This window comes from Orcinus orca, chromosome 18, assembly GCF_937001465.1.
Source record: "Orcinus orca chromosome 18, mOrcOrc1.1, whole genome shotgun sequence".
NCBI lineage: Eukaryota > Metazoa > Chordata > Mammalia > Artiodactyla > Delphinidae > Orcinus > Orcinus orca.
The window spans coordinates 109,129-124,136 of record NC_064576.1 but is presented as its reverse complement, the minus strand read 5'-3'; the positions used below and the strand labels follow the sequence as shown (position 1 = coordinate 124,136).

At 42.5% G+C, this 15,008-nt stretch overlaps 1 protein-coding gene across 4 annotated transcripts in view; it reads left to right on the top strand.

The window, feature by feature from the left end:
* CDC16 (cell division cycle 16) overlaps window positions 1-14,204 on the top strand; it is a 28,251-nt gene extending 14,047 nt beyond the window's left edge. For 3 of the 4 annotated variants that reach the window (XM_033434962.2, XM_012534403.3, XM_049700927.1), the window contains 6 exons: window positions 3,656-3,808; window positions 5,099-5,162; window positions 7,618-7,679; window positions 8,576-8,711; window positions 10,315-10,405; window positions 13,726-14,204. In XM_033434962.2, the coding sequence (XP_033290853.1) occupies window positions 3,656-3,808; window positions 5,099-5,162; window positions 7,618-7,679; window positions 8,576-8,711; window positions 10,315-10,405; window positions 13,726-13,985 (766 nt within the window). In that variant the 3' untranslated portion in view covers window positions 13,986-14,204. The remainder of the gene's footprint in view (window positions 1-3,655; window positions 3,809-5,098; window positions 5,163-7,617; window positions 7,680-8,575; window positions 8,712-10,314; window positions 10,406-13,725) is intronic. The other variant, XM_049700928.1, reaches the window with a different exon arrangement.
* Window positions 14,205-15,008: the final 804 nt, after the last annotated feature.

Sequence of the window (15,008 nt, the reverse complement as noted above, 5' to 3'; positions counted from 1 at the left end):
TAGGGCAGGGCACGTGAGTGGGGGTGCGTGGAGCCTCTGTTCCGTCTCTGGACACCACCCTCCCAGCACCTCAGTATGTTCACCAACCCGGAATTCTTCTGAAGCTGACTGTTCAAGAGCTCTTACAGAGCTTAGGCTGCAGCCTCCCTTCCAGGAGGTCTGTGAGTGGGCCTGAAAGTTGCAGTCCTCTCATCACTCGGTCTTCCTGGTAACCAGCCCCACTCTGAGTCACCCCAGTAGCATAAATTAGGTGTGATCAGAAGGGGCTCATTAACAAAAGACGCTCCTCTCACTCAGGAGATCCCAGGGCTCTTAGGAGCCCTGTGCCAGCAACCAGAGACAAAAACCAAATGTAATTCTTACTTTACGGCACCAACTCAATTTCAGTAGAGCAAGTAGAAGAAGGGTTGCAGACAAAAATACATTGGTACTGTCTTATCCTAACCTATGTGGTTACTTCGCCTAAACTCTATTTTTTCCTGTGGATTTGAGTTACTATCTTGTGTCCTTTCATTTCAGATTGAGGACTCCTACTAGTATTTCTTGTTGGGCAGGTCTGCTAACAAGTTCTTTCGGTTATACGTTGTTATGATTATTTCCGCGTGTAATGTTGTTTTTCAAAGAAGCTGTGAGAAGAAACGCAAGCAGGTGTATATTTATGTCGTTTGTTATGTTGACCTTTTTTTCCATTTCAAGTTCTCTTCATTTGTCCTTGTGGATTTGAGATACTGTCTGGTGTCGCTTCCTTACCCCAGTACAGCTTTGCTCCTGCCACTTCCTTTGTGCCGTTAGTGGTAAACATTACATTTCTACATACGTTAGGCCTAATCACACTGTCTCACACAATTGCCTTCTAAGTCAGTCCAGAGAAGAAAGATGAAATGTAATCACCTCTACTGGTGCTGTGTTTTTCATGTGGCTTTGAATTACTGTCTGGGGTCACTTCTTTAACCCTTAAGAACTTCCTTCAGTATTTCTTGTAAGGTGAGTCTGCAACAAAATTTCTCAGTTTTTGTGTCCCTGAAAATGTCTTAATTTCACCTTCATTTTCAAGGGATAGTTTTGCTGGATATAAAATTCTTGGTTGTCCTTTTTCTTTCAGTATTTTGAGTGTCATCCATTGCCTTCTTGGCCTCCGGGTATTTGGTTAGAAGTCAGGTGATCAGGGATCTCACGTGTTATATTTTGTTACTGCTTTAAAGATGTTTATCTGCATATTTATTTAGTGTTCTCCAGTGGTTTGACTGTGGTTTGTCTAGGTGGGGTTGCTTGGGAGTTTTCCGAGCCTTGGGGTGTGTCTGGCCTGCGTGTTCTCTGGTGTCAAATGTTTGCTTTGCCCCTTACTGTCTCCCTTCGCCTCCAGGGCTCTCTTTACACACATGTTGGGGTGCTTGGTGGTGTCTCCCAACTCGACGCGACTGTTGATTTCCGCAGACTGGGTTCTCAGTCTGAGTTCCTCAGGCTGGGTAATCTCATTTGACCTTATTCATGTTCGATGATTTCCTCTGCCTGTTCAAACTGCTGATGAACCCTTCTAGTGAATTTTTTATTTATTTTGTTTTTCAACTCCAGGTTTTCTGATCGTTTGTTATAATTTTTACCTTTTGTTGTTCTGTTTGGTGAGACATTGTTCTCATAGTTTAGTTTTGTAGACATAATTTCCTTTAGTTCTTTGGATATTTAAAATAGCTTGTTTAAAGTGTTTTCCTAGTAAACCCAGTGTATGGTCTTCCTCCAGGGTAGTTTCTATTGCCTGCTTTTATCCCCTTATGTATTGCCATACTTTCTTGTTTCTTTCCGTGTCTCTTTATTTTTTGTTGAAACTGGACGTTTAAAGTAATATAATGTGGCAATTCTGGAAATCACATTTACCCTACACCACCCCAGGGTTTGTTGTTGTTGCTGTTTGTTGTGGCTGTTTGGTGACTTTGCTGGGCTTTTAAAAATTTTGTAAAGTCTGTGTCCTTTGTCATCTGAGGCCAGTGAAGCCTCTGCTCAGTTAGCTCAGGGCTTCTTTTCATATCTTGAGCCGAGTTTCCCCCCCTCTTCTGAAGGACCCTGTACGTGTATAGGGGCATGTCTTCAGTGTTCCCATGGTTGGTAATTCTGCCTTAGCCCTCTTCAATTCCTGCTTGCACTGAGCCTCAGGGGCATCCAGAGATGAGAGATTGGGGCCTTCTCCAGCCTTTCCTGTGCGTGCATATGGTCCTGTGTGTGCATATGGTCCTGTATGTGGCCTTCTGGTGTAGCTGCCTCAGGTTAATGTTAAACATTGTTTTCAACAAACGCCTTGGGGGTAGACATTTCTCTGCATGAGCTCTGAGTCAGGTCAAATAAGACAGCTGTGAATGGGGCTTTTCCAGGGAGCTGCTAGATATGTCAAATAGTGACAGGTCTCTGTGGGGTATTTCAGAAGCTCCAAACTAATTTTTGTCCCCTCCAGTGGCTGTCAGACTGCTGATTTTCTAGGCTAATGTGGAGCTGGGGAAAGGGAGATGGGAATCAGACAAGTTAAATGTCATAGAGTTTGCTGTTCTTACTGAGATTCAGCTGTTTTTCTAGAATAAATACCCCTCAGATTGTTGTAAGCCTTTGGTTAACTTGCAAAGTTCTAGAAATGTTTATTTTGACAATTGTTGGCAGTGTTCTTGCTGCTCCTATGGAGGAATAGATTTTTTTTTTTTTTTTTTGCGGTACGCGGGCCTCTCACTGTTGTGGCCTCTCCCGTTGCGGAGCGCAGGCTCCGGACGCGCAGGCTCAGCGGCCATGGCTCACGGGCCCAGCCGCTCCACGGCATGTGGGATCTTCCTGGACCGGGGCACGAACCCGTGTCCCCTGCATCGGCAGGCGGACTCTCAACCACTGCACCACCAGGGAAGCCCGAGGAATAGATTTTTGGAGCTCCTTCCTGTGCATTTCATATTTCCTCCAGGTACATCCATAAAGGTTCTTCATGACCCTTCTGTAGATGCTACAGTTGTAACTTCAGTCATGATTCTAGATTAGAGCCCGGGCACCTCCCAGCCAGGCAGTCAGTATTCACTGACATTGTCAGATCCATCTTTGGGGAAAGGTTATCTTACTGTGATCGCTGGTCTGACAGGGTGAAGAGAGGGAAATTCAATTAAAACTAGTTACTCTGCCTACAACTGTTTTCAGAGGGTATTAGAGTAGAATACACATGACATAATTCAGAGCTCTGCAGCGTAGAACTGATAATAACCGATAGTGGAGACTCACACGAGGGGTGGGGGGTGGTCTAGCTGGAAGTCCGAAGCAGCTGCATAGAGGCAAGTGGAATTGAGCACAGCCATGAGGGTCTGTGTTGCTGAGTCAGTGAGGGAGGAAGGCGGTCTTGGCTGGGCCTGGGTGCTGGCACAGTGGGGCCTGCCCTTCTGCTTTGCAGGGGTTTTGTTTTGTCTCTTTACTGTAGAATAATGAAAAGTAAGGGTGAATAGGTTGCTGGTAGATTTTAGAAGTGGCAGCTGATTAAGAGCCTATTAGATATTCATTAAATATTAGTAAATGAAGTGTCAGAAAACAAGTAAGCGCTCTACTTTTGGCTATGTTAAAATTATTTTGCAGACAGGATTTGAAATCTGCTGAACTATAAAGTTTTGAGTGTTGAATATGTGAAATTTTCCAATATTTTTAGGTGTCATTTGCCAATGCTTTATATTGGATTAGAATATGGATTGACCAATAACTCAAAATTGGCTGAAAGATTCTTTGGCCAAGCTCTAAGCATCGCACCAGAAGACCCTTTTGTTATGCATGAGGTTGGCGTGGTCGCATTTCAAAATGGAGAGTAAGTACTGAAAGGCCAGAGGCCCCTCTGTTTCCTTTTTGTACAGAGAGCAAAACCTCAGTCACCAGAGTTTAGCCCATCAGAGTGGCTCTTCACAGACATTTCATTTTAGGAGAAGGAGGCGAACAGGTAAAAAACGAAAATAGCGAGTGTTATCTTGGAATTCTTTAAAAATACTAAACCTGGGTTTTGGTCCTCTGTGCTGTGGGCTGTCACAAGCTCTTAGGTCCTGGACTGGACAGTTGTTGCCAACTCTGTTAAGTCACTGGACCCCTCAGGGTGGCCTGGAGACACTGCAGAATCCCTAGTCGTCTCTTTGTTGACTAGGAATTGGATTCATACATTTGAGAAAGATTTCTTACAATTTTGGAACAAAAATGTTTCCTTTGCAGATAATCCAAAAATTAAGCCAATTAGAATGGCCCAGTCTCTGAGTTTCCTGGTCAGTAGTTGAGGTTACTGTAGTTTTGGATATTTATAGAATAAGCAATTCAGTGTTGTACTCAAAGAGGGGACTATCTGTAGTCCTTTGCACTGAACTATACTTAAATTTTAAAACAGTAAATTAGTACTACTGTAGTGTTTTTGTGGCATTTGTGTGTATTCTAAAAATTCGATTATCTAATATTTATAAAAGAGTTTGGAGCCTTTTAAAATAATCTATAGTAACAATCTCATATACAATCAATTTATTTGTAGTCTATTTCATGCCCTTTTCCCTTTTTTGTGCTTTATGTTGGTTATTTTACAGTTTAAAATGATCCCCAAGCGGAATGCCAAAGTGCTGTCTAGTGTCCTAAGCTCAGGAAGGCTGAGATATGCCTTGGTCAGGATACAGGTGTTAGATAAGCTTTGTTCAGGCATCAGTTACAGTGCTTTTGGCTGTGAGTTCAGTGTTAACAGATCAACAATATACGTCAAGTAAGGTGTTGCCAAACAGAAGCACGTGTGAAACCAGGTACATTGAACAGTTGGTGAACGTGTGAGCAGAGGATTGTAGTTTTTCCCCTGGGAGCAGTGGTTTGGTGTTGCCTAAAGTAGTGTTAACAGTGCCTTTATGGAACCTGATTCCTGAGAAGATGCTGTATGTCCTAAAATCTTGAACTCCTGTGATGTTAATGCCATAAAAGTAATCATTTATCTCACTTAAATTTGACTTTTAAAAAACTGTTTACAGAAGTTTACCTCATTTCATTTTAATATTACTGGAAAGAGATATTCAGATTTTTCTTAAAATGTTTATACATGCTAATTTTGAATAAACTGCAACTTTTTCCCCCTCTATTTTAGATGGAAAACAGCGGAAAAATGGTTTCTCGATGCTTTGGAAAAAATTAAAGCAATTGGGAATGAGGTATTCTATATAATATCTGTAATACACACACACACTCATAAGTGTGTTTAGTACTGAATGAGGAAGATAATATTAGACCGTCTGTCTTACCTAGAATATAATAACCTAATATTTATCATAGCAGATGTTTGTTAATGTTTGACTTGTCATGGTATGAAGTGTTTTGTTACATGGTACAAAATGAGTCTTTCTAATTGAGAGGGTAGGTGTTGGCTCTTTGCTTCTTAAGAGGCTCTAGTTTTGATCTGTGGGCGTAATCAGAGTATATTCCATGATTATTTGATACAGGGAATGTGTGATGATACATGGAAGCTGGTAGGCACTGTAGCATCTGACTTGTCCTTGTCTAGAACCTCTTTGACCAATGGGTACATGTAGCAGCAGATCCCACTTCTGCAGGAATGGGGCCACATGTCATTAAAATTAGACCTATCATTGCTCTTCCTTACCTGATACTTAGTATATATTTAGATCTTTAACCAGGTTCTGTCACATGAGAGGTGCGTGAATTTGTGCTCATGAATTAACCTTCCAGCTATCATGGATGTGTAAACACTGGTATTATATTAAATGCTGACAGTTTGAGACGCTGTAAACTTCTGTAGGTCAGAGATTTGCGTGTTGTTGCTCTTTGGTTCCTGATTCTTTTATTCACGCCTGTGTTGTCTTACTCTGTTCTGATTATCACTTCCCAGTGTCCTTCTGTTCCTGCCCCCAGGAACACTTGCCCACAGCATACATCTTCCTTGGCTATAAGTTCCTCTTTACTGAGACAGACGCAGCTCCCCTGGGCTCCCTGCCAGGTGGCGGTTTACTTGTCCCTGTAGACACAGCTATGTTTATTTTGGTCTCTTCTTAATTGTCATGTGAACCTAAAAACACTATATATCTGTGTGTTTGCACACGTATGTATATAAAGCAGGTCTTCCACAGCTCAGTCTTGGGTGGTCGGGATAATGCATGTGTTTCTGTTGATATAGGGTGGCCACTTACCACCTTGCCCATTTTCAAAGAATTGAATCCCTTAGGACCTTGCTCCTTGGACTGCAGCAGCCGCATCAGCGTCACCTGGGAGCTCGTTAGAAGTGCAGAACTTCATATCTGCTGAACCAAAATCTGCAGTTTTAGCAAGATCCCCGGGTGATTCTCATGCACAGAAAAGTTTGAGATGCACTGTCATAAACCACATTTGAAGTTGAAATTATATACATCTTTGATGATCAGAAGACACTTTGGATTCTTGCAGACACTTAAAGTAATGGTTTAAATACAAAAGCACAATACTATTAAACTTTCAAAATGCTCATTAAACAGTTATATGAGGAGGGGAAGATATTGTGTGATTTAGTTGTAAACTGCAGCAAATGTCAGAGTAGCCCAGGAAAGCAGGTGTGCCTAAGAATCGTAGAGGGTTTGTTTCATTCACATGGGCAGTGCCTTCCAGAGCTGGGCTCAGGGGAGTTAGAGGGTGTGACCAGGTCTGTTTATTCCCTTAGTTCTGACTTACTGCTGCGTGTCGACTGTGTCCTAAGCTCTGACTAGGGGTTGGGAGGCAACAGAAAACTGGTTTGATGTTGATGCCCTCAGATCAGTGCAGATAAATAAATCGCCAGTAATAATACAGTGCACAGAAAGGGCTGTGATTGAGGAAGTAAAGGGCTCCACACAGACTTGATGGCCGGTCAAGAAGGCCTTCTGGGTTCAAGGAAATACACCTCGGGCCTAAAGGATGGATGCTAGCCAGGCAAAAGTAAGGAAGAGGTATTTCAGGAGTAGAGAATGGTATGTGCAAGACTGGGCCAACTCAGTATGGCTTGGATTTTCAGTTCACAGAGAACGCCAAGAAGTGGGGCAGGGGGTAAGTGTGGGTCTTCAAGGGCCTTGAAGATGATGTTAGAGTTTGCACCTTGTCGAGAGGTGGCAGGACAGTAGGAGCTTTAAGACAGGTGGCGTGGTCAGACTCATATGATGGGGCCCAGACAAGACGTGTTAGTGATGGGGGTGGCGTTCTGATGAGGGGGCTGATACGCCATCCCCGGAGGGATCAGGGGTGACGTGGTGCTGTGTGCTGAGTGGCAGAGCACCAGAGGGGTGAGGTCGGGGAGCTGGGCTGACAGGGGAGAGGGGATAAGACGTTAGCATTTGGTGTGCTGGACTTGAAGTGCTTGTGAGTTGCTAAGTAGCAACGTTACTGGGCAGATGGAAAGCTCTGGGCTGGAGGTGCAAAATTGAAGCTCTTTGGCGTAGGTGGGCTCTTTGACAGAATAGTGCTAATAAAATAACGCTCAGGAAGTGGCTTCTAGTAGGAACGCTGGAAAAGCAACTCAACAGTCTTGCCTAGTGCTGTGCAAGCACCAGGAGAGAGCCCCTCTCGCACAGAGGAGTGAAGTCATGCAGTGCAAACGGGTAGGATGAAAAGTAGCTTGTAATCATGGTCTGATGTGCTTTGTTTTAGGTAACAGTTGACAAATGGGAACCTTTATTGAACAACTTGGGCCATGTCTGCAGAAAACTTAAGTAAGTGAAGTAAAGCATTTTCAGAAATATTCTTTGTGAGTAAAAGTTTACTTAATTTTGTGTAGCTCTTTTCCATATTTTTATTTAGCTTTCTTGTACTTGGCTACTCAGATGTAACAAGCACAAAACAAATGTTTTTATTACCTCTGTTGGTATAATTTTATTTTAGAAATATATTGAGAATTATAATAACTTCAATTTTCTAGGATTAAAAAATTTTAGTGTTCAAAATTAATTTAGAAGAATTAGGACAGTAGGAGCTAATTAAAGCCATATCCATATCCTAAGTCACTCTTCTCCTCCAGATGCCAGTTTTATGGTGTGATGATTGATGTGATAATAGATGCCAATTGAAAAAGAGATTCTTTGGTTAAATAAGTTTGGGAACCTCGAGGTTACTCAAAATTTAGCAGGTTTTTCAGGATTTCTTGCAGTCTTTACTATGCGTTATGAACTGCAGCATTTCCCAAACATTATTAAGCACAAAACCTTTTTTCACAAGAGCTTTTACGGAGCAAGTATTGCAGAGGATTTGGGGAAATGCTGCTCCAACTCCTGTAGACCTTAAAGCAAAACAGTTTGGTTGCTTTTAACCATCCCTGGTGTAGGAGGCTTGTCTTCACATAAAAGAGGTCTTGCTGTGCGATGGGGCATAGGCCCAAGGGTCAAGAATGGCATTCAGCTGGTAGCCCTGCAGGAGTGCCCACCCTCAGCTGGAAGGCAGGAAGACCCACTGAAGATACGCAGTGGATGCGAAGGACCGTTGCCATCTAGACTGTTTCTCTGATACAGGAAAGTGGTTCTTACGTGGCTACATCAAGGAGTACCCACTGCGCCCACTGACTGCTTTCTCTCTTTCTTCCTGTTCTCCTCTCCTCCCTCGTCTTCTCTCCCAGGAAGTATGCTGAAGCCTTGGACTACCACCGGCAGGCACTGGTGTTGATTCCTCAGAATGCGTCCACCTATTCTGCCATAGGGTATATCCATAGTCTGATGGGCAACTTTGAAAATGCCGTGGACTATTTCCACACAGTACGTTTTTCGTCTTTTGTTTGGACCTAACTTTAAATCTGGTTAACAGTTACCACTTTTTTAAAAGACGTTTTCTAGGCAATGTTTTGTTACTTTAGAGAAGTGCAGTTTAAAATTTACATTTTAAAACTCCTCAGGCAACCTTGTATTTTATTCTTGTCTTTGCAGAGAAAAGTCCGTGAATGTCGTGTAGTAACTCCTCACATTAGAGCAGATGTGAACCTTGTCCTGAGTGTCAGTGAGAAACACAAGTGTCCAGGAGTGTTTGTCAGCACAGCTGAGCTGGGTGTACATCTGAGGAGCCCTTTGGGAACTCCATTCTTTCTATTTATGACTTAAAAGTAATTCCCTTAGATCGTGTTTGTAGATGAACAAAGCCTGTGCATTCATCACTGGGAAAGACTCTCCCCTTAATCCATATGCAGTATTTCATCAGCTCTAAGCCACCGTTAATAAGCGAGGTGACCACACACAAAAATCCGCTGCCGTTTACACTTTATCGTAATTCCTTCCTGTCACTTAGTTTTTCTGTACTTAGAAAAAGTGCTCTTTTGGACATATTAGAACATAGATTTTTATCAGGGATCACTTTACTACCTACATAAAAAAGAAGGTATAAGTGAAATAAATAGTTAAGATATTCATTTCTTCCCATTCAGAGTTTGCTCCTTCTAAATCACTTTTGTACCAGGTGGTCATTCCTGTTTTCCCAAAATTGTGTCCGTGTGCCAGTGCACATGCCCCATTTCACTCAGGTTCCTCCCAGCCAGAGACGTTGGCTCTGTCAGAAAGTGTCACCAAAAGGTTGTTAGACAACAACCACAAGTCCAGTATCTTCTGTAGGTGTTCTTCAGGGGGTTGTGGTCTAGTCTGTGCTCTTGGTGTGGCCGCCAAGCCCACATTGCTGTCACAGACTCCCGTATCATGGCTGTGCCCGGCGGAGAGCAGTAGTAAGAATCCACCTGTTGAAAGACTTCCCAAGTTTAGAAATGCTAGAATTTGAAAAAATGTGCGTCTTAGAATCGATGAAACAACTGTTTTTGGAGAAAGAGATAAAATTTGAGAAGATGCAATATTTCAAAGATAAATTTGTGAGTGATAGATTCGTAACTGATTTTCAAAGGTTGGTTAGAGATTTTCAGGTAGAGTGAAGTCCTGAAGTGCCGCTGAGATAACCAGAATACTTTGTGAGCAGCAGAATACTTTCTGAGCAGCAGAAGTGTTTAGAAGTGTTAATAGTTTTTGTGATCTTTCAAATGTCTGTATTTGAACATTGTGTAATTTACCTCTCTTCTATGATTTAATTAATACAGAAGTCTTTGAAGGCTTTTTGTGGAGATACAGGTTTTAAAATCTTTTTGGAGGAGGGGATTTCGAACGTAAACAATAACATAGTGTAATGACCCTCCGCATGCCCATCGCCCAATTTCAACAGTCATCAACTATTGGCTACTCATGTTAACTGTATCCTCACTAACAGCCTCCCTCTACCTCTACCCTGGGTTCCCTGGAGTATTTAGAAACGAGTCCTGTGAGAATGTTTTACACCAAAGAGAAGGAGACAAATTTTCTTGTAATAACCGTGCTGAATCTTTTCTGGCAGGCCCTTGGTCTTAGGCGAGATGATACATTTTCTGTTACAATGCTTGGTCATTGCATTGAAATGTACATTGGTGATTCTGAAGCTTATATTGGTAAGATTATAATTATTCTTATTGGTGTTGTATTCCATTCTTTAGATTGTTGTATATCTCTTTAGGTTTCTCAAATTCTCATGTAAAGTTCTAAGTTCATCTTTCTAATGATTCTAGCTACATTAATATTAAGAAACTCCCATTTATTTCAGTGGAACAACGTGTGGAAATTAATGATTCATTAAGTATCCATTCAGTTTAAAGTTGAGTACTTGCTGTATGCAAAATACAGTTATAGAATATGTGTAAAGCACTGTGATATACAACAATCAATCTAATCGCATAATTGAAAAAAATCTTAAGACAGATTTTTCTAATAAGTAAATGAAAGGGCTCTTGCCTTAATATTTTACAATGCAGAGCATAGCATGTAAATCTTTGCACTTCAGTGGACTGTTAAGTTGGCTTACATTCACATTACAATGCTATGTAATTCTTTAAATTTTTTTTAATGATTAGCAAGTCATAAGGTAAGTTGGTATGGAGTTGCTGTACTTGGGTGCCCACTTAGTTATGAACATTGTAAGGGAAAGAGCATTGCAGTGAGGTTACATCTTGAGAGCCGGACTCTGGGGTAGGCAAAGACTTCTTTAACAGGGTGTAAAAGCAGAAGAGGAAACAGTGCTCAATTAGGCTTCAATAAAAGTAAAAACTTGAGAGCAAGCTGGCACATTAGAGACCGAGAGGAGTCCCCCACAACACATAAACTCATCAAAGAACTTGCGTCTAGAATACAAAAAGTCCTATGCATGATCCTACAATGAGTAGAAATTCCATCAAAAATGGACAAAATACTTGAACAGGAATTTCACCAAAGAGGTTATTCAGGTAATTACAAAATAAATGAAGGTGCTCAGTATCATTACTTATCAGTAAAGTGAAATAAAAACCATAACGAGGGCTTCCCTGGTGGCGCAGTGGTTGAGAGTCCGCCTGCCAATGCAGGGGACACGGGTTCAAGCCCTGGTCCGGGAAGATCCCACATGCCGCGGAGCAACTAAGCCCGTGCACCACAACTACTGAGCCTGTGCTCTAGAGCCCGCGAGCCACAACTACTGAGCCCACATGTCACAACTACTGAAGCCCACGCGCCTAGAGCTGGTGCTGCACAACAAGAGGAGCCACCACAGTAAGAAGCCCGTGCACCACAGCCAAGTGTAGCCCCCGCTCGCCGCAGCTAGAGAAAGCCTGCGCGCAGCAGCAAAGACCCAATGCAGCCAAAAACAAATAAATTAATTAAATTAAATTAAAACAAAAAAACACACCGTAATGAGGCACCACTATAAACCTGCCAGAATGGCTAAAAGTGAAAAATGCTGACTGGTAGTACCTAGTGTTGGCAGTGGCACGGAGCAGCTAGAATCCTCGTACATTATTGATTATTGTCGGGGTTATAAACGGGTCAGAGCTCTTTGGGAAACTGTTTAACAGCACATGTGCTAAAGTTAAATAGGCCTTTGCTGCCTAACACACCACTCCGGCCAGTTTCCCACAGTCCTGTGGGTCGGTTCATGGCTCTTTTGCTGGTCTTCACTTGGAGGGGCTGATGGTCCAAGATGGCCTCATACACAGGGGGACCTCAGTGACACAGCTGGGCTTCTCCATGGGTCTTTAACCCAGGCTTCTTCATAGCCTGGTCGTCTCAGGGTCCTGAGGGACAAGAACTAAAGCATCAGGACCCCTTGGAAGCTGGAAGTTGGACAAATCACTTCCATCACATTCTGTTCATCAGAATGAGTCGTGATTAAGTGCACCGTCAACACAGGAGGGCTTATTCAAGGGCATGGGTGCTGGGAGGTGTGATTCATTGGGGGCGACGGAGGCAGTGACTTTCCGTGCTGATCTTACAGTGTAGCAGCTCTGCTCCCAGGTTTATGCGCAAGAGAAGCAAGAGCCTCGGTAAGCCAGAAGTCACACGCAGGATTGATCATAGCGGCTTCTCTCCCACAGCAGCTCACTGGAGACAACCGAGGTCCAGCAATAGCAGAGTGGAGAACACTGCACAGTTAGAAGAGCTAACGACTGAATCGTGTTGCAACATACATGAGTCTCACCAGTTTTGACCAGAAAAGAATATATACTGATTGATTCCATTTATACAAAGATTAGTAGTAAGCAGAACTAATCAGTGGTGATAGAAGAATGAGAGCAGCGATTAAAAGGGAAGGTTCACTAGAGGGCCCTGAGGTGGTTTTCTAGGAGCTGGAAATGCTCGCTTTTGGTCTGGTGGTGGTGATGTGGATGTGTACATATGTGGAAATTCATCCAGCTGTGCACAGTTCACAGTTTGTATGTTACGGCTCAATTTTTAAAACTTAAAAAAAAAGACCTTGGGTTGAAATCTCAGGTCTGCCACCCAGTAGCCCTGTGGCTTTGGGGCAAGTGTGAGCCTCAGTTTCCACATTTGTCCAAGGAGGAGTTGTGAAGCTTAAACGCAAAAGTCCTATAAGGCTAAGAAAGGTGTGGAGATACAGTACTGAATAGGACGGACGTTTTGCCTGTCCTCACAAAGGTAATGGTCTTAGAAAGGAGATTTCCAAGTGTATTGTTCATTACATATTAGTTTATTTTATTGAGGTAAAATTGACATATAATGTATTAAATTCAGGTGTACAACATAATTTAATACTCGTAAGCATTGTGAAATGACCACCACAGTTAGTCTAATTAACATCTGTCACAAAACATAGTTAGAAAAAATTTTTTCTTGCAATGAGAACTTTTAAGGTCTATTCTCTTAGCAACTTTTGAATATGTAATACAGTATTATTAACTGTAATCGCCATGCTGTACTATTTTTATCTTAAGAAGACTTGGATGTTATTATCTGTTAAAACATCTATTACTGAAAGCTATTAGTTTGAACTTTGTAAAATTGTCATTTTGTTTATGTCGGGAATGATTGGACCTAATACATCCATTGTTCTCACGATTTTGATTTGTAGACAATGTATTTCCCTTCACTGTGTTTCTGTATACCTGAGGCTTGTGACTGCACCAGGGCCAAGCGCCAGCCGGCAGCTCTCCGTGTGCAGCAGCTGAGGGAGCACCGCGCACAGGCTTCTGTCGGTGCCAGACTCGCTTTGGAGATGGGGCGGCTGCTGAGCCCAGTGGAGCTGAGCCTGCACGTGCTTCTGGGAGTCTCCCCACAATCTCCCTTCGTCCCCAAGATCATGATGGGAACGCTTCTCCTCCTTAGCTATGCGTGTGCTCTTACAAGGACATCTGACCTAAACGATAGAGCGGTGCCATGTATTGGTGGAAATGACAGGTAAATGGAATTTCTTATTTTGTTCTTACTGTGGCATTTCTCTTTTTAGGAGCAGACATCAAAGACAAATTAAAATGTTATGACTTTGATGTGCATACAATGAAGACATTAAAGAACATTATTTCACCTCCGTGGGATTTCAGGGAATTTGAAGTAGAAAAACAGACAGTGGAAGAAGCAGGGCTTGCACCATTAGAAACCTCAAGGAAAACTCCAGATTCCAGACCTTCCTTGGAAGAAACCTTTGAAATTGAAATGAATGAAAGTGACATGATGTTAGAGACGCCTATGTCAGACCACAGTACGTGATTCCAGACGGGTCCCAGTTCCCCTGTGTCCTAGAGTAGGTCAGTGTTTCCTCTCATCCTTGTCTTTAAAATGTCCCATTTCTCAACATGCATCCAGACCCCACCTCTGCATTTAGGAATGGAGACCCGCCTTAAGAGCCTGGATCGCACACCTTTCCAACAGATGTTTTCTGATCCTACGGAGCAGTTATACAAAGTGAAATAAAGAAAGTAAACCATGTCTTAGGTCGTTTTTTCTTTTTCAATAGACTTTTATTTGGGGCTAATTTTGAACTTAACAGAAAATCTGCAAAGGTAGTACTGAGAGCTTCCGTGCACCCTCACCCAGTTTCCCCCATTGTGAACATCTTATGTGACTGTGGGACTTTTATCATAACTAAGAAATCCACGTTGGTCTCTAGTAACCGAACTGCAGACTTCTTTGCATTTCACCAGTTTTCCCGTGAATGTCCTCTTTCCGCTCCTGCATCCGGGGGCCACGCTGCAACTAGCTGTCAGATTGCCTAGGCTCCTCTTGACTCAGACTTTTCTTATCTTTCGTGACCTGGACAGCTTTGAGAGGACTTGTCAGATATTTTGTAGAATGTTCCTCAGTTTGAGTTGCTTCAAGTGTTTCTCATGATTGGACTGGGGTTTTGGGTGTGAAGTACCTTTCTCACCACATTGTGTCAGGGTTACATGTTATCAGCATGACTTACACAGGAGGTGTGGACCTGATCACTTGGTGGCAATGGTGTCTGCCAGGTTTCCCCACTGCAAAGTCACTGTTTCCCTCTTCCCACACTTTAGAAGCAAATCACTAAGTCCAGCCTACCCTCCGTTTGTCGAGGGGTTTAAGTTAAGCTCCATCCCCTGACAGTTTCATCTGTTCTCTCCCATTTGTTCATTTTATTTATTTATTCCATTTATTTATCAGCATAAACTCATGTATACATATTTTCTATTTTAGGTGATAATTTTATGCTAACGTTATTTATTTTGTGGCGTCAGTTGTTTCAGCTTTGGCCATTGGAAGTCTTCAGCT